This window comes from Chamaea fasciata, unplaced genomic scaffold (assembly GCF_029207755.1).
Source record: "Chamaea fasciata isolate MVZ Bird 193981 ecotype frontalis unplaced genomic scaffold, bChaFas1.0.hap1 SCAF_11, whole genome shotgun sequence".
NCBI classification, from domain to species: Eukaryota; Metazoa; Chordata; class Aves; order Passeriformes; family Sylviidae; genus Chamaea; species Chamaea fasciata.
Window position 1 is genome coordinate 14,065,130 of NW_027094096.1, and position 26,456 is coordinate 14,091,585.

At 42.0% G+C, this 26,456-nt stretch overlaps 2 protein-coding genes across 14 annotated transcripts in view; both read right to left on the reverse strand.

The window, feature by feature from the left end:
• Window positions 1–390: 390 nt before the first annotated feature.
• Window positions 391–20,095, reverse strand: MELTF (melanotransferrin). Of its 2 annotated transcripts, XM_066193294.1 has the most exons (15): window positions 19,563–20,095; window positions 16,927–17,081; window positions 13,160–13,259; window positions 11,598–11,780; window positions 11,130–11,286; window positions 10,204–10,271; window positions 9,339–9,526; window positions 8,979–9,159; window positions 7,879–8,030; window positions 7,370–7,466; window positions 6,302–6,496; window positions 5,029–5,185; window positions 2,879–2,946; window positions 2,596–2,783; window positions 391–1,760 (listed from the first exon to the last, which is right to left on the reverse strand). In XM_066193294.1, the coding sequence occupies exons 1-15, from the start codon at window positions 19,606–19,608 to the stop codon at window positions 1,482–1,484; spliced, it is 2,214 nt and encodes a 737-aa protein (XP_066049391.1). In that variant the 5' UTR covers window positions 19,609–20,095; the 3' UTR covers window positions 391–1,481. The 2 variants fall into 2 exon arrangements, with proteins under 2 accessions (XP_066049391.1, XP_066049390.1); XM_066193293.1 differs by lacking the exon at window positions 19,563–20,095 and having other exon boundaries at window positions 16,927–19,550.
• A 2,355-nt stretch (window positions 20,096–22,450) lies between these two features.
• DLG1 (discs large MAGUK scaffold protein 1) overlaps window positions 22,451–26,456 on the reverse strand; it is a 146,365-nt gene continuing 142,359 nt past the window's right edge. For all 12 annotated transcript variants that reach the window (XM_066193307.1, XM_066193301.1, XM_066193302.1 and 9 more), the window contains one exon: window positions 22,451–24,183. In XM_066193307.1, the coding sequence (XP_066049404.1) occupies window positions 24,077–24,183 (107 nt within the window). In that variant the 3' untranslated portion in view covers window positions 22,451–24,076. The remainder of the gene's footprint in view (window positions 24,184–26,456) is intronic.

Here is a 26,456-nt window from a genome sequence, read left to right on the forward strand (position 1 = left end):
ATGCCAAGTGCAGGGGACAGTCACTGCCCTGAGCCTGCTGGCCGCACTATTCCTGATACAGGCCAGACAGGATGCCGCTGGCCTTTCTGGGCACACGCCGGCTCCTCTTCAGCTGCTGTTCCATAATTGACCAAAAGCACAAGGAGAAGAAACACAGCGAGGGCCGCAGCTGGGCACAGCTTGCCAGTAGTCATGGGTTTGAGAGCTGGGCGCGGTGTTACTGCTCCCTGCACAGACACACTCACCCCATCGGGCACAGCTCGGGGCTGGGATCAGTCTGTGTCCCACTCCAGCCCCAGTAACTGGGAGCAACAGAACAGTGGGCAGTGAAAGGGAAAGGCAAATAAATGTTCATGTCCCAGAAAAGCAGTAGTTTAGCTACCAGGCTGGTTAAAGTGTGATTACGTCTCATGTTTATTCGCTATTTTCATTTATTTACATGATTACTATCTGCTTTACCAGGTTTTTATTACACTAAACGTCCGTTCATCCCAGGATCATAAGGTGGTCTCTACAGTCAGGAGGACAGTGCCTGCCAGCAGCACAGCAACATCTGTGGTTAGTGCAGCTATGGAAAAAAATAAAACCTGAATGCTACAGCCAGTAGAAATGGCTACTCAGAAGTGAAGTACTTTGTTTCACCTACAGCAAATACAAGTTTCATGCACAAGGCACTCAGGATTGCCCCGTGTGGAGCGAGGACAGTCATGAGGTTCTTGATGAAGGCTGCATCAAACTAAAAATCACAGGACATCTCTGGCCAGCCACGAGAGCACTAGGTGTGGAAACTCAATAAGCTCAGTGGATGCTCACATTTGGCTTTGTTCTTTTCTCTGTCAAAGGGTAGTTCCCCATTCAGTCTCTCTGGGCTTCTTTTTCATCTATTAGGAAATTAGGACTTTGGAAATTTCCCCTAATTTCTTCTGCTGGAAGGTAGAAGACTTTGTCCATGGCAGAAGTTGGACTGGTCTCTGTTCACAGCCTGTCCTTTCTCTGTGCACTTACCTCTGTGGCAGCGGAGCTCAGGAGAAACAGGGCAGGATGGGTAAAGCAGGGATGTGGAGTCTGAACATAACCAGCCAGGAGGCCACTAGAGAGAGAATTCACTAAACCAGAGTTTGATATTGCCTTCCAAGAAATTCTTCTACAGGTCAGAAACTCAGTATCCATCTAACAGTTCTTGGGAATCCTGGGTGGTTCAATATCAGCAACAATGGCAGAGATGCTCCAGTTTTAGACTTATCTTGTAAACCATGTTAATACTGTATTGCTGGTTTCTGCCCCAAATTCCGCCCCATCCACACAGACGGGCAGCTTCCAGCCCTATCCCACTCCCTGATGAGCAGATGCTGTTGGCACTTGCCCTGCAAAGAGGCAGGAAGAGGCATTCACAGGTAGCACAGCATGTTATCCAGACAGCAGCTTTTCTGAAGAGAAGGTAGCAGGGCAGAGGTGGCCTGGATTTTCCCACTTGGATTGTGCTAGTCCAAGCTTTGTATCTGACATAAAATGAGCAGGGGAATGACAGTAGCCATGAGTGAGTATTGTGTTATCTTATTACCTGCCCCAGAACACTGAGATGTTTGCATCCCTTCAAGGGACTCAATATATTCATTCCCCAGCCATTCTCTGTACGTTCTCCTCTCTTCTACTGGCACAATCCCAACAGCAGAATCCTTAAAAATCAAGTCTTTTCCCTGAAAAGTTGAAGAATCAAACATTTTGAATCCATTTCCATTGTCGCTATTTCCAAAGTAGACCTGAAAATAATGAAAAATGCTCAGCATTTTGCAAGATGAAGTGCCACATTCCTGTCATACAACATGAAAGATGACAGGAACCATTTTGTAGATGAAAAATTCATACACAATTGCAGGATCTCTCTTACGCATTTGCTTTTAGACGCTCCAGTAGACTAGATACAGAACTCTGCCACCGGCAATTACAAGAACAGCATTTGTAATTTTCTGTTTTTAGTTACTATCTGGAAAAAGAGCTGTAATTTTTAAAAAAATTCTCCTGCCTCTATATTGTTATGCAATATAGGGCTTGGCTGCCCAGGAGTTACAGACATGACTGAAGCCTAGCACAGAGATATTTCTCAGTCTTGATTTTGAACTAATTAAGTTCAGGATGGAGAAGGAGGAACCTCACTGTGGCAGCCAGGCACACTCTGCCTGCATGGTTTACCCTGTACATGGCTGCAGCTTAAACTATCCCAGCAAAGTTCCATTGCATTCCCAGGAAAATTCCAGAATGGAAAAGCATTAGCACATACTCTGTTTCTTGTACACCTCAAAGTAATGCAGAAATGGGGGGAAGCCATGGGAAAACACTTTAACCTCCAGGGAAATTACTACTGCTACCAGTGGCTGGGCAAAAAGTTAAAATCCCTTGTGCAGCAGGGTGGTTTTACTGGGTGAGTTACATGGGTTGTACTCTACCTTCTCTGTTACACTCCCAACAGGGCTGTGCACTGTGCACATGCTGCCAGTGCCATGAGGCAGGATATGGCAGCATGGTCCTGTTGTCTTCATCCTTGGACTGTGTAAGACTATATATAATTCCCCCCCAAAATAAATGGATTATTAGTACCTGGGCTCTGTCCAGTAGTCCATATAGAGCAAAAACATTGACATCTGGGTGAACCATAACAGCCTGAGCTGGCACCTGAGCCAGGTGACAACTGGCAAACTGGGTGACTTCAGCACGGGCACCATTAGGACACAGTAACTGGAAATCACTGGACTTCAACTTTTGGGCCCAATCAGCAGTGTTTTTACCTGAAAAAAAGAAACTGGTCATTGTCAAGAAATTAATGCTTTAGAGCAAGAAAGAATAATTTAATTACAATAAAGAGACATGTAAAACTAAGTACCATCTGTGTTCTCAAAAACTGTGGAGTGCTTCACAAAGGCCACATCCCCAGAATCCTCTACCAGGCACCTAAAGGAAATCAAAGATATAAATGCTTTTAATTCAAAGCATGTTTATGTGAACCACATTTTTTTAATAACTCATAGTTTTAGAATGCAGTTTCTTTACACACATTCCTGCAAACAAATGTACTGGACCCAAAGTTAGTAAGAAAAACCAGTGAAATTTAGCATCTTGGATGGAGAGAAAAGCAACAAAATATTTTAAAAAATATTCTGAATTACAAATTTCAAGGGTGGAATAGAATAGAAAAAAATTATTAAAAGCAGTGTGAAAGACAACAGAAAGACGAGTATTAGATGCATAAAGAAATAGAAGATCTATTATGTGATCTTCAGTGCAGCATTTGCAGCCCTGTACATTGGAGATCTCTAGTTAATCTAACTGCCATTTCTAAGGGTATTTTTCCAGAACTAAGTTCAGTTTCTTCTAATTTTCTGAAGCAGAAGTAGCCCAACATGCCAAGGGACCCTAAAACCACCTCCTCTCCTATGTAGCTTATTCTGTAAGTGTTTTCAAGAAGCATTTCCTAAAACAAAATAATGAAACAGATGTAAAGCTGTAACTGTGCATGGCTTATGCAGTACAAAATACATATACTTCAATTGCACCTAGTTTAACATCAACAGTTCTAATCAACGGTGGTAAGTCATGATGTTGCTGATACTGTCATGCAGAGAACAGTGACTCCGTGGGCCTCTTCAGTGCATTTCCCCATCAGGAAAAGCTTTCCTAGCAGATTTTTCACTACTCTGTGCAGTTTAATTTGCCCCAGGCAGTGGGATATACACAAACTGAATGGCCTCTCACATCTCTATCGAATTAGTCTGAAGATAGCCAGAGTCTGAATTTTAAGGCCATATCAATCACCTTCCACAATTCATTCTTCTTTCAGAGGGGATCACCTAAGTATCACACATAGACCTACTCCTACTTTGTAGAAGACTGCATTCCTCCATTTTTTTCATCCAAATTCTACCTTATAAATACTTTAAATGTACCACATCATTCAATGAATTGAGCACCTTCTCTATTAGAAACAAAAAGTGATCTCCATATAAAGTTTGACTGCAGGGGCACTATTATCAAATGCACAATCTTAGAATTAAGAGCAAGGCTCATGCAGGCTGTAACAGCACTGGTTGCTCATTCATCTGGTGACTGGGAGCTGGCTCTGTTAATCCATGAAGTACAGCAGAGGATCTGGAGTTTGCCTGCAAGGCATGTACCCAGCAGAGCAGCTGGACTCAACTAAATAGATTTACAAAAAGTAGTTATCCAAATCTAACACTTCATTATTTACCAGGCAGCTGCTGTTGAAGTCTCCTCCCCTGAAGGAAAAAGGCAGCTTTCTGCCAGCTCACCTTCTGAGGTGAAGGTCAGGAAAAGGAAGTGCTCACTCTGCATCTAAGAGTTTCACAGCCTTGGGGTATGGCCCCATCTATGCATGCACACCGTTGCACAAAGTATTTGTTCCATTCTATATTATTTTCCCCCCTCTATTTTTAACATACTTTGTTTTGAAGAGGATTTGGTAAGTTGAATATTGGCCATAGCTGTTTGTGCTGTACAGAAATCTACCTTCAGCTACAGCCACCAATGAATCAGACCAGTGAAGACACACTCCAGGCTCCCCATCACAAGCCTGTCACTCTCCGCAGAGACTTAGAGCAGCCAGATCCTGGCTGCTGAGTGTCTGCTTCCATGCTAGAGCTCCCTAGGGATGGGAGGATGACCTGCCCATCCAGAGTGGCAGACTGCCTGTCCCACTAGATTAAAGCAAGAGTGGAGGCCAATAACAATCGACTTGGTCCTCACAAGGTGGGTGCTCTGTGCACAGACACACGGGTTGGGCTGTTGGCCACCTGGCTGTCTCCAGGGAAGCTGGCAAAGGCTGTGACATGAGCCAGTGTAATGCCTTATGCCATACCTGTGTTGGTGAGAACATCTGGGGACACACGTCCCACCCCATTTATGGCACCTGCTGCAGCAACAATAACCTCTGTCTGCTGACTGGGATGGAAACCAGGCAGGCATTCCTTGCATTTTGGCAGGCTGACACACTAAATCACCCCAGTAGGTGTCAGTTACCTGAAGGCTCCACTGTAGCTGTAATAACGTTCTTGGCTACTTGCACTGCATTTGTTGTTTCCACTCTCATCTCCAATACAGAGCTGACAGAGCTTTGCTGGGTAATTGTCCTTCTCAGCTGAGGGCACACAGCTGGCAGAGAAAAACTCACTCACAGCTGGGGAAAGACAAAAGCAACAAGGAGTGAAAAGTGTGGGCTCTTCACAACAAAAGGCAGATGCAACATCACAAAGCTGTAACCAATGCAGGTTTCAGTAGAACACTAGAAATACAAGTTACAGCTGCCTGACTGAAATTCACAAACTAGAGCTTCTAAAATATTTTTAGAGCACTATTTAGCTGACTGTGTAATGAAACCAAAGAGCGTCCTGGGAGATAGATAAGAAGTAGAATGTGAAGTTTTATGTTCACAGATCTTTTTCTTTTTGTGCTACACTGTTTCATTACCTAATGCATTTTGAAAATAAATGCAATAAACTCCTGGACAGGGGCACAGGGATGCATCATCAGGACGATGGGGTGTGCTGGGGGAGCAGCTAGGGAAGTGTCCTCTGACATCTGTGGCAAGCTCTGAGCTCCCAGTGTTAAAAGGACATGCACAGTCTAGAACAAATACCGTGGAAGGACAGTAGGATGCTCAGAGGGCTGAAGAACAACTTGCACTTACTAGGCTGACAGCTGGACTTCATCAGCCTGGAGACAAGACAACTAAAAGGGTACTGCTATCTTAATTACACAGTGGGTTTTTCAGGAAGGCAGAGCCAGATCCTTCTCAGTGATGCAGAGTGAAAGGATGAGAAACAACAGGCCAAAGTTATGAGAAGGAAAATTCTGATTAGACAGAAGAAATCCTTTTAACCAAGGATGGCCAAGTAGTGGGACAGGGTCCAGAGAGGTTGTGTGTAATCCCTGTCCCAGGAGTTACTCAGAACCTGCCTGGACACAACCCTGAGCAATACAAACTACCAGACCTTTAAGCAGTTTTTTGGACTAGATGACCTCAAACTGTCCCTTCCAGCCTAAATCAGCCAATTACTTTGTGATAAAGGAAAGGAATGCTTTCGTGTTTGACGCAATATTCTCAGACCCCTCCACTAGTCCACACTGGTGGCAAACTTAAAATTTCAAATAATTAAAAATATTAAAAACACAATATCCCATTCACAAACAGATATGATTAATATAGAGCTATGAAATATCAAAATCACTTTCCTAATTAAAGTTTATAATTAGATTATTACTATCTTTTTGATATGTAATATTGTCATCTTACCTTGAGGAATATTACAGTCTCTGTTCTTAATAATCCCCCTCTTAATTAGTATACCAATGGGAATATTCCATCCAGCATTTCTCCCCAGTCCTGTGTGGCAGGACTTCTTCCCCCTCAGGTCACTGATGGTGAATGCATTGGACGGATTTCGTTTCACTAACACCACGGCATAGTATGCATTGCTGCTGTCATTAGCTTGTAAAATAAAAAAGAAAAACAAACACAACACATTACAGCTTCCCTTATGCATTCCCAAGCTTAGTGATCATCTGTGGATCCATTACACTTATATGGTGACAACTTTAATTGCACCAGCAATCTGCTAGTCAGGCAGTATGGATGTACATGGAATTACTCTGCACTTCTACTGCCTCACACTGCTGCTTTCACCTCTGGTCTGTAAATTGGTAACTTAGGTTACTGTAACTCTGACACACCTGAGCTGAGTAATCTACAGACAGGATGATGGAAGTGTTCTTGTTCCAACCAGATCTTATAAATATATCCCTCTGGAAAACAATGTTTGGGGCATAAGTAACTCAGCAAATCTGCTTCAAGAAGCTATTTTTAGGTGAAAACTTCAAACCTGCATTAAGACTTCTATGAGTTTTGCAGCAAATTTAAACTCTGCCTTAGTGACACTGTGGACACAACCCCTCTTTTAACCAGTGACTCTGAAGCAGCCACATTGACAGGAAGAATTTACTTCTAACTAGAATCTACTGTACAATTTCTGTATTTTTGCTTCTCTTAAAAATATTTTGACTTTGTGAATACTATTTTTTTCCACTGAAAATATTTTTTTTTCAGAATTCAAAAAACAGTTGAAGAGGTACAAGACTCAAAATTGCCAAAGACTCAACCTGGTCCTGCAGCAGGAGAGGTGAAAGTAGCCTCACTGTAGAAGCTCATCTCATACCCTCTATCCATGTTATGAGGGTAATAATTCTTATTTCCTTTGAAATCAGCTTTCCCAGCTGGGCTGGGAACAAAGGAGTGTGCTTTTATGGCTGTTCTCAAACAACCTGGAAAATTGAAGTAAATATTTATGTTTCTGGATCTTCTTACCAGAGTAACTTTCTCCAGCAGCTGGCACAAGGCCATATGTCCTCCCAGCTGTGTAAATATCAGCTCCACCCAGAACTACAGCATCACTTTCCTTTTTCTGAAAAATAAAATATAGGATTTCTGTGAAAAAACTCAGCACATACTATCCCTGCTACAATGATGACACCTTTATGGTCACACCTGTGGCACCTTGAAGGGCAAGGCTTACAGCAAAAGAGCATCACACTGCTAAAGAAAACCTCCCAAAAGTGTATAAAGCATCATCACTGAAACATGGACAGATTACACACACACAGGCTTGAGTTGGATGGAGAACAATGCCCTCATCACAGCCAAATATCATCAGGGTTCAAGCTCATCCAGACCACCTGAGCTACAGATCATCTCCTTGAAATCCTGTGTTCCTACTTGTCACCAAAGTGAATGCACTAATAAATCTAACCCCACCTACCCAGCAGAGAGCAGCTCCCGTTCATTTGGTTTATGGCGCAAGGATTGTAGCAGCCTACCTGGATCAGCTCCATGCACTCTTCCTTTGTCTTGGCTGAAATACACTGAATTGCTGGCTTCAAATTCTTTTTTCTAAAGGCAACAGCCATTTCACCACATTTCCAAATCTCCTCAGTGGATACAACACACCAGTTCAGGTTTTCTGGCATTGCTGCACAAAATTGAAAAGCAAATGCTACATTCACTTTCTCTGCAACAGACAACGAGGATTCACACTGCCCACTGTCACATGTGTCCCATACATGTTACTGAAAATATTTGCTTCTGTGTTGCTCCATATCCCTTCAGTCCAGACTTACACCTGACCAGGAACCAGGGCACTCCCTCATGAGCAGTTATGTGCACACTGCAAACCTCTCTGTAGCAAAGGAACAACAATTCCTACAATTACTGATCATTAAATTCAGCTATAATGTGTTAGTTGAGTGCGGCAAAAAGCCACCCTGAACACAAGCTTCCTCACATCTGACAGTCACAGAGCAATGCCTAGAAGGGACAAATCAGGAAGGTGAGGGGCTTTGCCACAGCACAGATCACATCTAGGAAGCTCAGCTGCCAGGACTTTTAAGCTTCTTAAGGCAAAGATTCTTGCAACTTGTGTTTCTGACTTTCTCAGAATGCATATCAAGTAATTTCTACTTTCTTCTGATAGCAGGAAAGACCATAATGCTTCAATAAAGAGCAACTGAAGGTTTCCTTCAGCATATGGAGGAAATCCTCTGCTAGGAATCCATTCATCCATTTTTATAGACTACCTGGGGATTTGTGCAGCAGCACATTATTATTTCCCCTTGTCAGCAGGTAAGAAATTAAGTACCAGGCGGCAGCAGCAGCTTTCCAGATTAATGCCTCTCATACACCAAGAAAGGGTAGAAAATGCCTGCATCTTATAAAAAGTTGGCCAATTTGCACAGGAAAATGTTCTGCCACGCAGTACAGTGTCTAGGTCAAAAAGTGAGTTTTGCCCGTACTCAAAGATGAGACTGGCATCTTGCCATAACACTCCAAGAATGAGAAGAAAATAAAGCAGAGTCAAGGTGATCTGTGTTACCAGCTATCTTTTTTCTTGGTTATAAAGAGGAATCTACAGACAACTTACTGCTGGGGTTGCAGTTCAGAGCTTGCAGGGCACGAAGATACTCATCACCCAGCCATGCCTGGTAATTCTGAGCTGTGATTGCAACAAGCTCTGTGGTGGCATCTCGGAACAGAAGATTTTGGGCACCGTAGGCTGCAGAGTCAAACATCTGAAACTTGGCGCCCACTCCATTAAATCTTTGCTGAAATGTTGAAGAAGAAAGAAGCACCTGTCACGCATTGCTCTATCTGGGATGTGTGACATCCCACACCCCTTCAAACCCCACAGAGCCAAAGGTGCTCAGATATCCCATTTTCAGTTTGGTTAGACAGCTGGGAGAACCCTTCTAAAACACAAAGGAGCAAGGAAACGACCTCCTACCTGTCCCTGGTTTAGGAGCCGGAAGAGAACTGTCCCGTCCGTGTCTGGCCGCACAACCACGGCCCGTGCGGGGACTCGGGCCAGGTGGCAGCTCCTCCACTCAGTGACATCAGCTCTCCTGCCATCGCGGCACAGCAGCTGGAAGTCCCGGGAGCGGAGCCCCCGGGCCCAGGATAAAGGGCTCCTCCCTGAAACCAGACAGGATGTGCTTAAGGAGTCACCTGGGGCTGATGCTTCTGGCTCCAAGCCTGCTCTAAGTCTCACTTGCACATGTGGAACAGAACACACATCTCCTGAGCGTCTCTGAACTATTCCTGGTGCACAGCATATCCTGTGCATCTTTGTGGTCCTTTGGTCCTGTAACATTTGTGAGACTGCACCGAGCTGTACTGGGGTCTGCAGTACTACCAAGAGCATCCCTAGTTTAGGATCACATACAACATTTTTTGTTTTTTTTTTTCCTCTGGGTCAGACAGGTCCACGCTATTAAAGCAATGTTATGCTCAAGGTAGTTTTCACATAGTGCCAGATAGGGCAGGTTAACTCTCCTAGTTTCTACTGAATCCCTTGGCAGGCTGGAGCAATGTAACAGCCCAGGTCTATATAAAAAGAGTTTTCTGCTGTTGAAGGTCTCTTTCCAGAAGCAGTTTAAGATTCCACTTTGACCTTGAAACTATCAGGCACTTAAAAAAAATCTCTATCTCCTGGTGCACACCTCAGAGGGTACATCTGTTTTCACTATTACAGCATTCTTTTGCTGATTCCTCAATTCAAAATACATCAAAGATTTGATATTATACTGTCATTACAAACACTGTATTTCAGACCTTGCAGCCAATATTCAACAAGCTTCAGAATTACTCACCATCTGTATATTCAGGCACTGTGCTATGCTTCACAAAAGCAACCTCTCCATCATTTTCAGCCAAACACCTAATAAATATAAATCCAAGTACAAAGATGCATTATAAAATCCCTGTGCTCTGGCCACTGCCAGCTGACAGCCCGAGGGCTTTGTGCTCCGTTCCATCAGCCACAGACACTGACCTATTTCCTTGTGCCGAGAGTTTTGCTCAAGGCAGAGACTAGTGGCTGTTAGAGCATGAAGTAAACTATCATTGTCATTTGGTGAATATGAACAACATGCTCAGTGCTGCCTGGGACAAACACCATGACCTTCTTTGTCCAGGACAGTTCTGTGTCTAAGGCAGTCACACAATCCTTGGGGAATATGCAGGAAGGATCAAGTGTTTCTCACAAGCAAATTCTTCCCTTGTTAATGCTACGACTCGGGGACTGGGAGCTGCAGCACAGCATACAGATGGGAAGGAGGAAAATAAAGATTGGTGTACAAAAATGGAGGGCAGAGCAACTCAGTAATTCAGAGCAGCTGAGGTGGGATAACTGAAATAGCCAAGTAGGGCAGCAGTTCAGCTCTCAGGCTCCAAGGATCACCAGGTTTTACTGGGAAAGATAAGTCAGTAAAGCTTGCTGGAACACTCAGATTGTGCCAACAGCTGCTGGACAATGCAAAGAGCAGTGGGCTTTCCCAGCCCAACATATGCATTAAATATTCACTTGGTTTAATATTCAGGTATCAGTACCTGAATAGTGGGTTAAGAATTACTTTTGACCAGTCTGGTTAAAAGCATGGCTATCCTAACAAAACTATAGATTTCCTAACAAGATCAACTGGAAGCTCTGTAGCTTCAATATCCTGTCAGTGGGGCCTGAACATGATGACTATGGAGAGGGTAGAGCAATAAAAAAATTGACAGACATGATGTTTACCTGAAAGCCCCACTGTAGCCATAGTATTGCTCTTGAGAATTTGGTTCACATTTGTGCTGTCCTTCTGAGTCCCCTCTGCAGAGCTGACAGAGGGATTTGGGGTAGTTCATAGTATTGGCTCCAGGAACGCAGCTTGCATTGAAATAGTCACTTACAGCTAAATGCAAAATTAGAACGAGGCATTTTTAGCAATGAATAAACAAGATCAATTTCATTTTAACACATCCACACGGTACATCTCTAAAAAGACTCAGAAGGCACAAGCTATTTTCTTCTTAAAAGATAGTTTCCAAGTTTAAAAAACTCAAAATCCTGCAGTCTTCATCAGACCCACATTAGGATCCTATAAGAAGCATCAAAGACAAAGACCGAAACAGCAGCTGAGTCACACATTTCTGTACACACACAGAGGGTGCCAAGAGCATTGGGAGAGCTTTGCTGAAGGGATCTTTGCCCTGTAACTCTTGCCTTTTGGAAGGTCACATCCCATTGCTGCCAAGTGCCCAGTGTCAGTGAGGTACCCCACTGGCACGTCCCAGCCTGCAGTTCTGTTGATGCCGGTGTGACAGGAGCGCACACCCTTCAGGCTGTTGATGGTGATGTTGGAGCTCCTCTTTACCACAGCCACAGCATAATAGGAAGTTCCAATATCTGCAGCATAGGAAGAAAGAGAAGCAACCTAAGTAGCCTCACAGCAACATTACAGTGACATACACTGATTTTTGGACTCTTGTGCCTGCCCCACCCACAAGGAAATCACTGTGTTCCCATCCTTGCTGAGAACCTGTTAACTGTGAATCAATGTACCCTGTGATTTTTTTAATGTGAATTGCCAGCACACAGGCAATCTGCTCTAACTTTGGTGGTCACTCTGCTCTGAAAGTGAGGTTCCTTTCAGGAAGAAGTTTTCTGTGACTCTAGATATATTTGGATTGCATTGAAATCAGTGTAATTTACTCCCCAGTTGATCTTAATTTTGTTACAACAGTGTCAAATGATGTCTCTGGCACATCACAGACGATTTCATTCTCTTTGTTTTACAATTTAATATAACTCAGCGTCGAGCTGAGGATGTGAAGTGATTATAAAGTCATTCAATATGACTTTATTTAGATTTAGAAATTTTAATGGTTTAGAAAGCATGAAATTTCTTCCACTTTTCCCTGATTTGAGCTCAAAGCCTGACTAATGGAGATAATCAGCCTCTGGATCCTGAGGCCCATTTGGTCTTGAGAAGCCACAGCAGAGGTTCCTCACCAGTCATGATGTGTTTAATGGGGTGGGGGGCTGCTGCAGATGATCCAAGATCCTACAGACTGACCTCAACAGCCACTTCTGAGAATGCCTTTCGCCAGGTAACACTAACGCCCATCTACAGAACAAATCCAGCTTCATCTCACTGTAGAGTGATGGGACAGCACTGCCAGCAAACTGCTTCCAAAGCTCTCCCTTCCCTTGCATCTTGAAGTTAGGGGGGATATCATCCAGTTCTGAACTACACAAACGTGTTGATACTGAGCCCTGAGCCAGGATGACAAGTCACCACTGAATTATTGTCTCTGCCTTGAAAGAAACTCAAAGCTTAAGGTCACCCAGACAAGACACAGAACCTAGTACTTCCATTCTTCCAGCAGGCAATCATACATTGGTAAAACCAAAATCTAATTATTCTAATGTATAGGACTGAGAGATAAACCTAGTGGCTTATGCTTAGCAATTCATTAATCTGAAAAGTACAGAACAGAGAACACAGAAAACAGAAAGACAGTGAAAAACAAACAAAAACCAACCCAACAAACTTATTACAGGAACAGCTACTCTGACCCAAATGCTTCAGGACTGACTTGACCACAGCCCTCTGTCTCCTGTTTCCCCAAACCATCTTTTACAGGCCGGAGCAACCAAGAGGGAACCTGACCACTCCCACTGTTTGGAGTCTTCAAGAAGACTCCAAATAAAATGCAAACAGTAAATATAAGCTGCTTCTTATACATTTTAAGTAATCTAAAAGGTATTTAGTCAGAATATACCTTGATCATATACTTCCCCAACCACAGGTTTCAGACCATGCTCCTTTCCAGCCTGGAAAATCAAACGGCCATCCAGGGTCACTGCATCTGCCAAGTTATCCTGTGCAGACACAAGGGCAGAATACATGTTAAAACTTAATTATCAGTAGTTATCAACAACCAGAGTACCCATTCATTTAGAAGAGGCCCTTAGTTAGTATGCATTTGTGTTTTCTGTTTTCCAGTTATTTTAACGGCACACAAATTTCTGCACAACTCTTACCAAGAGGGATTTTAGACCTTCAAAACTGCCTTCCTGCAGATGCAATGCAAAAACCAGCCCTGCACACTCATGGCTTCATTATTCTTAATAGTTCAAAGGAACCTTAGAAATGCATGCTGCAGCTCTCTACAGGATCTTAAAGCCCAGCAATTTGAAGCTTCATTCACCTCTGTAGCTAGTGCCCAAAAGCTTGAGGATTTAAATAAAATAGATACATTCTTAGATCATACACAGATAGTTCAAAATAATATATTTTGAGGCTACAAAATCTGAATGCCAAAGTGCACTCCAAAGCACCCTTAGAGCCTGCTGGCTTACAGCTCAGCACAAGCCAGACATGCATTTTGTGAGTGGGGAAGCAGGTGGCAATGCATTCCCAAGAAGGAGGAGGAAAGTATCTAAAAAGACTGTTTAAATTGGGAGAATACAAATCTGAGGCATCCACTTTGAGGAAGGTGTCCAACAACACCACATATTTTCTGTTGACTATAACACCAAGCTTGCTGGGATCCTGCTACAGCTGCAGGGTTGCTCTGGATAGCACAGGACAGGGGCTCCCCCAGCAGCAAGGCCAGGAGAACTGCTGAACACACCCCTGGCAGCAGAATCAGCTCCCACTGTGTACTGAACCTCTGGGAGCCAGGAGAGGGCATTTCACACAGAGACAAGACACTGCCGAGAAAATAATCACCAGTGTGTGACATTTTACATTTCTAAGCTGATTCCAAGTTTCTTATCAGTTTGCTTAACCTCCACTTTGGAGGATAGGTCATTTAGTTTATCTAAATGGAGAGTCACACATTTAGAGAGGGGTCATTTAGTTTCTCTATCCCTTGGGAGCTTGCAAAGCACTGGTCAGGGCAGGGCTAGGACTGCCTAGCACACCAGAGCAACTTCCCACAGGCTGAAACACTTAAAGAGCTTGAACATTTTTTAAGGGATTGTGTGAGAGGGCACAGGTAATATACCAGTGTTGACATCTAAACCATGAAGTTGCCATGTAATTTGAAATATTTTACTTGTTTGGCTTGAAGAAGAAAAAAGATGATTTTCATTAAGTAGCTGAAACAGTAGATGACCTGAGAGTTGCTTCTCATGAATGAGAGCTGAACAAATCCAAGGGAACCTGAAGCAGACTTGGGGTTGGGAGACACTTGCATCTTAAAGAACAGACACAATCTTTCTGAATAACTAGATGTGATTTTCCACTTGTGAGGGTCAGAGCACAGGACAGTGTAGGAATCAAATACAACCTGTGGTTTAAGAGGGACATCTGACAGCAAAGGAGGTGGGAGGCTCTTACCCTCAGGGAGGCCAAAATGAGCTTCTAGATCTGGTGGTGAACCAAAAGTAGAGCAGATAAAATGAAAAGGGTTGACCACAGAAACCATGAGGTAGGTTATATGGCCATATTTTCATAGGAAATATTCCTATTTCATAGGAAATAGCACTTTTCTGACTGAAAAGCTGAACGTTTGAGCTCTGTTTAGACCCAAAGTCTCTGATAAATAGCTTTTATAGAAATAGCACAACAAGACAAAAATGGTCTATTGTTGAATTTAACATGAATTGGTTTTCAGGCTACAGATCTCTCCTTTAAATAACACACAATTATTGCTGAGGTGACATATAAACAGCAGTGTGGGCATTTTTTTTTTTCAGCAAGTGTTTGCCAATAAATTTAGCAAAAGCATGGGACTCACCTCCAATTTTTTAGTAAGTAATCATGTCATGGTAATATTCTCTTCATTATTATCAGAGGAAGTTTATTTCTGTGTGTCACAACATTTGAGAATTACCTACATAAGTGTTGTAAAGACCTGCTGAAAATCAGCTCTGGTCACATTAAATATTGTCAGGTTCCCTAGTTAAATATTTAGGTATTTCCTAATTTTTACATCCCTTCAATCAAAAAGGTATTTTCCTTTATCCATGTGCTAACACATTCACAGGTCTAAGTCCACGTTATGCAGTGTTACAAAACAGCATCTGCCTCTTCAGACACTATGTCCTGCTCCCTTCTTGGCCTCAAAGATCAGAGTTCAGTGCAGATGCCAACTCGGGGGTTCTACACAGTCCTACACAGAGCAGGCCAGCTTGAATATTTAGTAGATTATTAGCACAAGGGGGAAAAAAAACCAAAAAGGAGATCTAAAGGATAAAGTCTTGTCTGAAGTCTTACAGTGAAAATTCCTTTAATCAGAAAGCAACTTACTCATGCTGTCTGCCTGCCTGCTATTTCCAATGGCTAGCAAATGCAATTCTGTGAGCTCTGTATTTTAGAAGCAGACACTCATCAGCCCTTTATATAATCTGCTTTGCAGAGTCTAACAGGTCCCTCTGTGCAATGCAGCAATCAACCAAGCGGTTTGGGGAAGATCTGACATTAGAGAGTCCTGTCTAATCCCAAGGTAATATCCACATCTCTATTTTATCTGCTCTCAGCATTCTCCAAAACAGTCCTGACACCCTTGCTCAAGAACAGTATTTATCAAGAGGCAGTGAGGTGGTCTTAGGAGTCAGACAACCATTCCGCTTTATAGACAAAAATTACAGCATATCAGTTTTTGAAATCTGTTCCTTTTTTCTAGCCACACAATCATCTGCCACATCTCCCTTGAAACTATTCTTTCAGATCTCCATTCCTTGCTCTGAACCTCTTGTCTTTGACAGGCTGCATCTCCACAGAAAGCTGGTACTCAGGCATATCTACAATGAACATTATTTATTAACACAGCCAGCCAGCCTTCCCTTCCCCCACACTCTGCCAGTATGACAACCATGATTACCTGCCTCCACATTTCTTCCAACATCCACTTTTTATCTCCTACCCCCTCCAAAGGAGGAAATTATTTTGCATACATCATTTTGCAAATTCACATGTTCACAGTCTTTAAAACGTTCCGCAGAAGCATGCTCTTTTTGGAAGCTGAGCACACACTGGGCAACTGATTTAATACAGTTTAATACAGAGGTTTGCCCTTTGCTCATCCCTCTTGCTGCTTTGCTTCTCTCTTGTATTCGGTATTGGGAGATTTGATTACACTCAGCTCATCTGTTTATACAGCAATTTCCATAACAGGACCCTGAAATGGAAGTTTGATCCAGAGTTTATCGAAATACAATCTACTTAGAGGCTAAGCAGCACAGCTTTAACTACTGTCTGTATCTTGTAGCTCCATCCCTTCTTAAATATCTGCTAAATAAATCTGAACACAATTCCCAAATCAAAGATTACTATTTGGGAGGAAATATTTAAGACTTTAGCTGTGTTCCTAATGACTATGTGAGCAGCCAAACAGATGACATGGGGCCATTCTGACATTCAAGTTCACATGTATTCTTCTGGGCCTTCTTAAAAAGATATGCCTTGATTTGTCAGAGCCATGAATGCCAGGAAGCAGAGGGTCAGCTGCCTGGATGGCCACACACTCACCACAGAATGTGCACCTTGCCAGGGGATTATTATTAGGCACATGGAGAAATTAAACTAATGACAGCTCACCTTGATCATCTGGGTACAGTTAGCAGCTGACCCCCCTGCTGAACACTCCAGAGGGGGAAGGATGCCAGCCTCACTAAAGGCCTTGCTCATGCCATTACACTTGGAAAGTTCTTGCTCAGACACCGTGCACCACCGGACACGCTCCAGGCCAAGAGCTGCAAACACAACACAAGGAGAAACTATTACAGAACACATCAGAGCTTTTGTATCAGAGCTTACCATTTAGAGACAAACTTTCATTCTGCTTCTCCCCCCAAAGAGAAAAAAATCAGGGCTCACGTCACTGTGAGTCCTTAAAGATAATTCCCACTTTATTCCAATTCACATGAATACTTAAGTTTTTCTGGATTGACCACAAGATCAGATTCAGATACTGAAATCCAATGCCATTTGTTTCTGACATAAGAAATACGGGTACCATGGAATATGTCAGGGCATCCAGACTGTTCTAAACACCTTGCAGAATACACCATCTTAATCAAGTTTAAAGCACATGAAACTATTATTTAAAATTATATGCTACAAAACCAAAACAACTGTCCACAGACAATTCTTGTCTTGAGTATTGCTAGTTAGTATCTGGAATCCTGCACCAGCCCTTATTGGTCTGAATTAAAAAAGCAACCTTAGGTGCTCAAAAGCCTTGCCACTAGGCTTGTTATGAAAACTAGAAAAGTAAACTTGGCCCTTCAAAACAGTCTTTCATAAGAGGTCATAACCACAGTCAGGAAAAGGGGAGGGCAGGGCCATGAATGAAAAGACTCAAGTTGAGTAGTGGAGATTTCCATTAATTAGCAAAGAAAGGTGCCTTTCAGCAGCCCCAAACGTCACCCTCCTAAGTGCCAAAGCTACAAACACTTGGTTGCTTTTGTAGGGAGATGTCATCGTGCGCAGACAGTGCGGTGAAATGGAAACACAAGCGTGGGTTACTCTGACAAACAGGCACTGTCATTTTCATAAGCAGGGACACAACATTCCACTGCTTGTCTACAATTTCCATTTTTAAGCTGGAGTCTGCTGTAAACCATTTATCATGTGGTTTTCTAATACCTCTAACTGGCCCTCAACTTCCCCCACAGTGCCACACAGCTGAGATGCCCCATCTGACTGGGCAAGTTAAAAATTACTCTGCTAGTGCCCGATAGTGCTCCCTGCACATCTTCTGACTTAGTGGCTGCAGACTAAACAAGACTGTTAATGCCAAAAGATCCAAAACTGAAACAGTGGGTTTGGCTTCTGTTCCTCTGCGACACAGAGCCAACTCGACTGCTGTCAACAAATATTAAGTCAGACTTGGAAAGCTTACAGGAAGCTTTCATGGCAGCATATGCCAGTAGAGGGAGAAACAACTGCCCACCTCTGAGTTGCAGGAATTCTGAGAACCAAGAGGGCTGGAAGAAAGGCAAAACAGGTCACGGTAAAAATACGCTTCACAGAAACTTAATGTTTCTACTCTCTCATCTATTGGGGTTGAAATTTTCACCATTCATTCCTTGGGATTGGAAGAAAACCCCTGGTTTTCATTTTGGGGTTTTCTTTTTATAAACATAAGCAAATAGAAATTAAACTGGGGAGTCAGCATCTCAGTGTGTATGTATGCTAAGTGCCATTTTTCAACCTCAGCATTCTGATTTTAGACAGAGACATGCAGGGGGTAAAGCATGAACTGTATGAAAAAATCATTAGCCATATACCTGAAACAAAGTTCATTTAGCTCTGTATTTCAGCCAAAAGAGTGAAACAACATGTATCCGTTCATTTTTTCCTCACTCATCAAAACCAAGTCTTTATTGGTCTCTTTCCAATTCGCTGAATTTTGTTGTTAGAGGGAAGTCAGATCTGGGCAGTATCCTGGTTCCTTCCTTACAAGTTAGCCCATCTAAGGCCTGCAGTTAGCCTCTCTTCCTACTGCCAAGGAAAACCAGCTTAAAACATCAGGTCGGTGTCTGAACCCAAGTTTATTCTCAATTTCGGCCCTTCTGTATATGAGCAGATATATATAAAGCTTGAAATGGCAGAAGCTGGCAACTTCCATTTGAAATATGCTCAGTCCTAACACACCCGTAACTATCACTGAAAAACATCCCAGTAACTCCTCAAAGTAATGGTGCTGCATTGTGTAACATCAAATGGCTATTTATATAGCTACTACTACAGTATAAAGGGCTTGCAACAGAAAAAAAATGGGAAAAAAAAGAAAATAATTAACTAGGACAATTTCTTTTCTGAAGCACTGAAGAGTGCTTCAGAAACAGCACCTACACGTCTAGTGAAATTAAAAGCACTCACCAATACAATTTGGGAGTGACAGGAGAAAGCCAACACGTTGCACAAAGCATAAAAAGTGACATAAAGCAATTATTTCTATTTTCTATTTTTACTGCTCATTGTTGTGAAAAACAGACACCACTGGACCAGAAATTGATTCAGTAGTAAGAAAATACAACATTTGACACCAAGGAGTCAAGATATATACAGGTGTTAAATACAGCCTTTCCTACTGCTTCTCTGTTAGTTCCTTCTGTTTATTTTCCTGGCCATATGAGATTGGCACTGAAGTGGTTCTAGTTTCCTTCTGCTCTCTCACATCACACAGAATTCCCATGCCACAGCAAAAGCATCTGTAGGACACTTACCAGCATGAAAGAAGAGAAGACAGAAAATGTTTCTGGAGCTTTTCATCGTGAAAATTTTGGGATCTGTGATTTTTTTTCCGCCTTCAGAACTCCCAGAGATCAAAGCTCCTGCAAGACTGGCCTCTCCAGCCTGGTCTTAGGTGAAAATCAGTTGCATTCAATTTCCGTTGCACTTTGTTCAACAATATACCCTGCTTACCTCGGCACACGTCACCTCGGAATGACTGCTGGAAAAGAAAGCATGCCTCTCTTCACACTGCCTCTACACTTGGAAAAAAACATCAGACCTGGAAATTGCAAAATATCTGAGGCACCAACGATGTCGCCACTGCCTTGGCCCCACCCACAGACATCATTCAACAAACTGCTACACACCGGCACACAGGGGTGGGGCAGGGCTGTGGAACCACATCCTCAACGCCGAGCTCTATCTATTCCCTCTAGGTGGGGTCAGGAAGCAGAAGGAGATTCAAGGTAGGCAGTTTATCTGGCAGAGTAGAGAGACACGTGATGCCACATTCACAGCATTGTCACAAATTGCATAAAGCCATCATCAGAAGCCCAGGCTCTTAAAACAGCAAAGCCTGTACACTCTACGGGTGGTCCAGCACATTATAAATTCAACAGCAATTGCTATAAGATAGCTGAATCATTCTGACTTATTTTAAGGTTTAAGAGAAGGCCCAGGAAGGATTCTCTCCCAGAAAGAATCAAAACTGCTGACAGTAGCTCTGTTAAAAGCTGCTGTGAATTTTAGTGGACCTTTCACAGAGCAACTCTCATTTGTGCTGCCCTTTTATTAATTTCTTATTAGTAAATGAACTGCAGCTGCCAGTAACACTTTGTTTAGATAAAAGCCATTGAGTGCTGCTCAGAAACAGAAGGGCTGTGTCGTGAGTCCTCACACCCAGGGAAGGCATGAGCCACACAGCTTTGTGCATCCCCCAACAGCCCGTACACCTGGAGGGTGGCAGGATGCCTTCAGCACTCACCTGACTGCAGTTTGGCAGGATGCTAGCTCTAACCCTGACTAGCACCTTTAAGACAACACCCGAGTCAATTAATTGCTATTTCAAGCTTAGAATTTCAAAAAAATAGAGAATGATCCCTCCAGACCTTCTTCCCAAACAAAATCTTACGGCTGAACTCTGATCCTGAACTCCCTAGACTATCTGGAATTAATTGTCCCCTTGTTGTCTTAAGTGTTAAAAAATAACCTGGTGCCACTGGAGTATTTCCAAATGTTTTCAAGGACACATTGCTCAGATCCTTCCTGTGCCCTTGCTACTGGCCAGATTAATATCTGATGCCCTGTCTCCCTGATGTTTGCAAAAGGGCTTACATTCATATGCAGATGACAAGACCAACGCTCCTAGCACCAGTTGCTTAAAACTCAAGGACAGGATTAGTAAGACATGAAACTGGTACCAGGCCTCTCCTGTGGTTCTTCTGATCCTCTATGGGAATGGTTCAGAAGGCAGAGGAGCAGCCTTTTCTTACAAGAGGTCTTTTCCAAACACAACCCCCTCTAAACAATCACACAAGCATGGTTCATCAGAATTTAGATAATTTTCCTATTTCGTTCTTAACGCTATGAGCATCTGTGCTTTAAGGAGATATTGAATTTCTTAACCTAGTTTTTAGCACAATTTAGCAAAAATGCCAACAAGAAAATAATATAACTTAAAAAAAAATAATAGAGTTAACAAATACTTTATCAAGCATGTATCTGTATAGCAATTACAAATAGTTGGGTTATCAGGCAAGAAAAAAACCCATGATGCCTTCACTGGGCCAGCAAAAGAGTGGTAATGCATCAGTATGATGCCATTTGGATTTCCTAATTACTCTAGTTGTTAAATTAGAAGCCTTTAGCAAAGTACATGTATTGTAAAACATAACTCTAAAATACAGAAAAGTGTACCCAAGAATCAAAGGTATATCAGCACCTGATGCTGGGAAAATGAGACCCAGAGAAACACTAAGTAATGCCAAACCCTGACAATTACACAAGATAAGACAACAAGGAGCATCAGGGCTCTCAGAATCAACTTTTCTGCCAGTGCTCAAAGGTAACAAGGGAAACAAACAAAACTAAAAATGCAAAGCAAATACCCCAGAGTCCTTTGGGCTTTCTTGATCCAAGACCTGTTTTCACTCCCGCATGACAACTGTGCAAGGTAACTGCTGTGGACTTCAGTCTGAGTGGAGTGTTTGGTGATACCTGGCAAGTGACATGACAAGTGCCTGGGGGCAAAGTTCAGTGACAGCTACTCAGATACTCCAACATCTGAAAGAGCAATTCCTCACAGACCTACTCAGCTGAACAGGACTCTTTCTGATAGGCTAAAAAAAGAGGTAAAAAAAAGTGTATACAATACAGAGATCTCAGATGTGTTTGCAGATTTGATAGAGATTCATATTCTTCTATTCTTTTTTTTTTAGAGTTACTCTTTTAAGATGTCTCATAAGACACCTCAAACAATCAGTCACTTTCAAAGAGGGAGAAAACAGTACACTTCTAGCTGCCTTAAAAATTTATGACATTATTTATCAAAAGCTGCATCAATCCAGTACACCATGTGCTCTCATGGGCAGGAATCCTCAGAAAGGCAGCACACCTGATTTCCCAGATCTTGAAAACCAGAAATTCTTTTGGGGCATGCACCATCAGCTTTAACTTCCTGTAAGCCACATTAGCATCCCATGTAACATCAGCAATAACTGTGCCACAAGTTTAAACCTGCTTTTAATGCAGTAACTTCAGTAGCCCCAATGTGGCCACCAGTGTTTCTCTAACACTTCATTTTCACTTACAGTCTCAGTCAATTATTCTTAAGTGCTACAACACCTGTATTGATCATAATTAAAAACACACTTGACAAATATATTGTACAATAAAGTTTATTAGCTGTTCTCCTCTTTCTAACAACTGGAATGGATAGTGTTGATAATTCATTACAAACCAAAGTTGATTTGGTTGTGTGACTGCCCCATGACTGCCATAAGTACATCCCTCTCAAAAACAATCAGCTGCAAACAAGCAATGGCAGGTACCAAATAATACGGGAATTAGAGAATTTCATTATTGAAGGTTCTGGTACAACGTATTCATAACATTCAGCACAGAAGTTTGTGCATTGCAAATGGAAGATCTTGTGCCTGTGCAATCCGAGACGAACACGTACAGAAAAAAAAATATATTGTTGACTCTGAATTCTCCCTTTGGTTAAGACATGCATATTACAATGGGGACGGGGGAAGACAAACACCCGGAATTGCGTAGAAAAGAGGAGAACCTGCATGTATTTTTTTCTTGTACTAATATTCCCTGGACTTCATGCCCAGCCATCACAGCCCATTTGATTTTTCCATGATTAAGGAAGGTAAATTCTAATTTGATTTTTTTTATTATTATTCAAAACAAAAAGCTAGGAGTAGGTGGTAAAAGAAAAATATATATTTTATATATATATATTTATACGTGTGCGCAACTATGTAAAGAAAATAATTCCCATAGTTACAGAGTTTAGTTAAAGAAAGTTTAATATATATATATTTATTATAACAAAATAGGCAGTTATTGTGGGTAAAATATTCATTAAAATCTGACCCCTAAGAACACACACATTTTTAGGCTATGAATCATTCTCTCATTGCCCTAATGACCATCTCTGCAGCTGTTTTCTGAATTACTGCCAATGCAAATTTGGCATTCCTCTGAAAAATACAAGGTTTCCTAGCACCTAAACGTATTTTTAGGCTCAAAAAGTGTGATGACCATTATCTATAAAGAATTTCTGTAACACACTATAAATAGTGTTTCATGAGGAAGATTAAAAACATTACACATCTTTGTCCCTAGCAATTTTATTGGCAAAAAATGAAAAAATAGATTATAAGAATATCCGTATGAAATTATGAAAATGAATATCCCTTTAGGAGTAGTAATGGGACTTAATGAAGATGCTAACTCAAAATTTGAAAGTTTCTTTCTAACTGCCTGACAAGAAAAAAAGATATCATGACAATAGGATTGAACTCAGAAAATAAAACCTGAAATTGATTGCCCTGACCGAACCATGCTATTAAAGTTAAGCGTGCAAAGTTACTCATAATTTACAACTTCCTTGAATACAACTTTTCTTTCAATTGTTATGAAATTTTAAAAGAATGTCTATAAAGCTTTTTTGAAAAATCTTTGAAAGTTACTTTCCCTTAAACATTAAGGAATTTTACCAAGCAATTCCCTCCCACCCCCACCCTAAACTAATAGCTGGTCAGGCCATTCCACTGTCATGTTTGAAAAATGGCAAACCAACAACACACAATAATACAAATTATTTAAACTAAGAGAGACACCAAATGTAAAGCATTATGGGAACTGCAGAATGTGATGGTTAGGGTATGAACCACGCTGGAAAGAACTAGAGGCAGGCTCCACTGGAAGGGCTTAAGAGTCGTCAGATGTAGTAGGTGATGTCAGTTAGAAAATGAAAAATAAAAATCTGTTTTCATAATTTTTCCTTTGCTGGAACCCAGATGTAAGGACCAGATTGTTCCTCTATGATCTGTTTCACTTGGTTGTAGATTTCTTCCAGAGTGTCTCCCTGGACAATAGCTGCAAAACATAATGTGGCAATCAGCAACCATCCCTCCTCGCTGTGTGCAGAAACAGGCTGCTCCATGCCAAGCTGCTCCTTCCCCTCAGAGTGGCAGGAGGATTTGTGACTGAAGGAACAGATGTCTGTGGACATTCCTGGTTTCTGTGCTGGAGTGAAGCACAGAGTGGTACTGCAGGCCACACAAAGCCCTTCCTTGGGGACAGGAAGTGACTTCCACTGTCCTACCAGGTACATACATACAACTGATGAGTTTTTTAACCTTTTCCTAGCCACATGTTCCAATTTGCCCGAGTCAATTCACACCCTCCAGTATTCTTTCTGGCCCAACTTTCATTTGTGTTTCCAAGACAAAGCAAGACAGTGCAGAGCTGTGTCCTCACAGGCTGGTAAACTCCTCAGCTCAGTCCTGAAGCTGCACAGCAAGGCTGGCTGACCTTGAGGTGTCTACATAGCTCTACCTTTGCTTTTGGCTAAAAAGAGGAGGAAATCATGGAGTTTGTTGTCTAGACAACAGATTCAAGTTTTATAGACAAGAGGTATCCTTAAACATTTAAAACTGCAATCTACAACTCCTATCTTGTTAGTTGATGTATTTTTGCCAGGGCTAGAAATTAATTAGAAATGAGCCAATATGGATGTGTTCTGACATATCAGAATAAAGTATGGTCTGGTGAGAATGAAGATGAAGTTTGAGCTGTTGGTAAGAACCAACACTTCAGCCTGGAAAAGCAATTGCTGTGAGATAGCAACTTCTTTTTAATTAGTGTCACAATCTCAGTGTCAATAATCCAAGAAGTAAAGTTTAGCATGAAAGACAGTTTTGGAGGCAGGTCAGACTGACTCTTCTGTGCATTAATAGAGTACTGCTGCTTCTGAGCTTTGCTTTCATGCAAATTAGTTCCCTTTTATTCCTCTCATTCCATTCTTATCTCTTAAAAACCTTCTCCCCACGTGCAGCCCAATGCTGCACTGCCTGCGGGAGGAGGCTGCTCCATTGTTAGAGCCAAGTATAACGTCCACAGCACAAGAGTGCACTACAAAGAATTAGAAATGTCTTTTGCAAGTCAGATAGGCCATAAGCTTCAGCATCTTCTCCCCAGCTAAGTTCAACCATACCTCTTGCAAACCTCAGTAACCTCAAAGCTGATTTCATGTGCTTCAGTGTAAAGTTTAAGTCCATGGAAACAGAACCTGCTGATGAAGTTGTTTTCAGTTACCATACATGATGTGGTATTTTCCAACAGATTAGGGAACACTCACACTTTCTGTTTTATCACCTGACTCACATGGGTATTGTAATTGGGATCAAGTATCTCAAACAGATCCAGAAAAGAATTTCTGCCTTGAACAGGATTATCAAGGAGAGAAGTCTGACCATCTTCCTTTGTCAAGAAGCCTTACACTCTGGAAAAAATCATGGATCACTTGATGGATCACTTGAGCACTCAAAAATCTTTTAGGTTTTTGAAACATCATAATATATGTCCCTTAATTTCTTGGAAAAGTGTCCTATATAATGCCCTGAGACAGCCTGGGGTAATACCACCTACTAACTAATAATTCATAATGGTTTAAATAAACTCATTCATTTTCTGAACAACAAACTGGACACATTTGCAAGCTGTTTGGTAAGGGACTGTATAATAGGAATTTTCAAGATACGTTGAGAGTCCCATGACTTCCTGGGACAGATAGAGAGCTACGGGAAGAGCAAGGTACAGTCTTGGGGTAAACTGACAACTGTGTAGTACAAAATGCAGAGAACAAGGCAGCAGAAAGACTGGGCAGGGAATTTACTGGTTCCTCTATCTTCCACCTCTGTGAAGGCACCACCCCATCCTGTGTCTCTGCCCAGCTGGAGCAGACTGCTGCATTCACAGCTTTGCCCACATAAGATGTGGGAGAACTGGGCAAAAGTCATGTCACAGAAAATTAGTGAATGGGGCAGCAAACATGAAAACACTGCAGAAGAGAACACAAGGGAAAGAAGCAATTGTCTGTCAGGGTAGGAATAGGAAGGGTTCATTTCTGGGCTCCTGAAGGTCATGACTTGACCAACCTCCCCATGTTAGAAGCCACAATGCAAAGAATGAACACAGTTTGAGTGAGTGCAGCCCATCCCTTGCTGTTACAGTAAGGCCCATGGCATGCACAGATTTGACTCCCTAAGTACCATAATGCTGTAGTGTTCAACTTTCAGAGGCTTCATTTACCATTATGCTTGATCATCTTCCCAATTAAAAAAAAAAAAAAAAGAAAGGTAATTAAC

What these genes read in the sequence shown, in the direction of transcription:
- MELTF (XM_066193293.1), bottom strand. Translation starts at nt 17,148, where the DNA reads ATGGTAAGCTCTGATACAAAAGCTCTGATGTGTTCTGTAATAGTTTCT. An exon ending in TGGGGAAGTATATGATCAAG is followed by an intron (nt 11,781 to 13,159) that starts GTATATTCTGAC and finishes CCTATGCTGCAG; the next exon opens with ATATTGGAACTTCCTATTAT. An exon ending in TGCTGGAGAAAGTTACTCTG is followed by an intron (nt 6,497 to 7,369) that starts GTAAGAAGATCC and finishes TTATTTTACAAG; the next exon opens with CTAATGACAGCAGCAATGCA.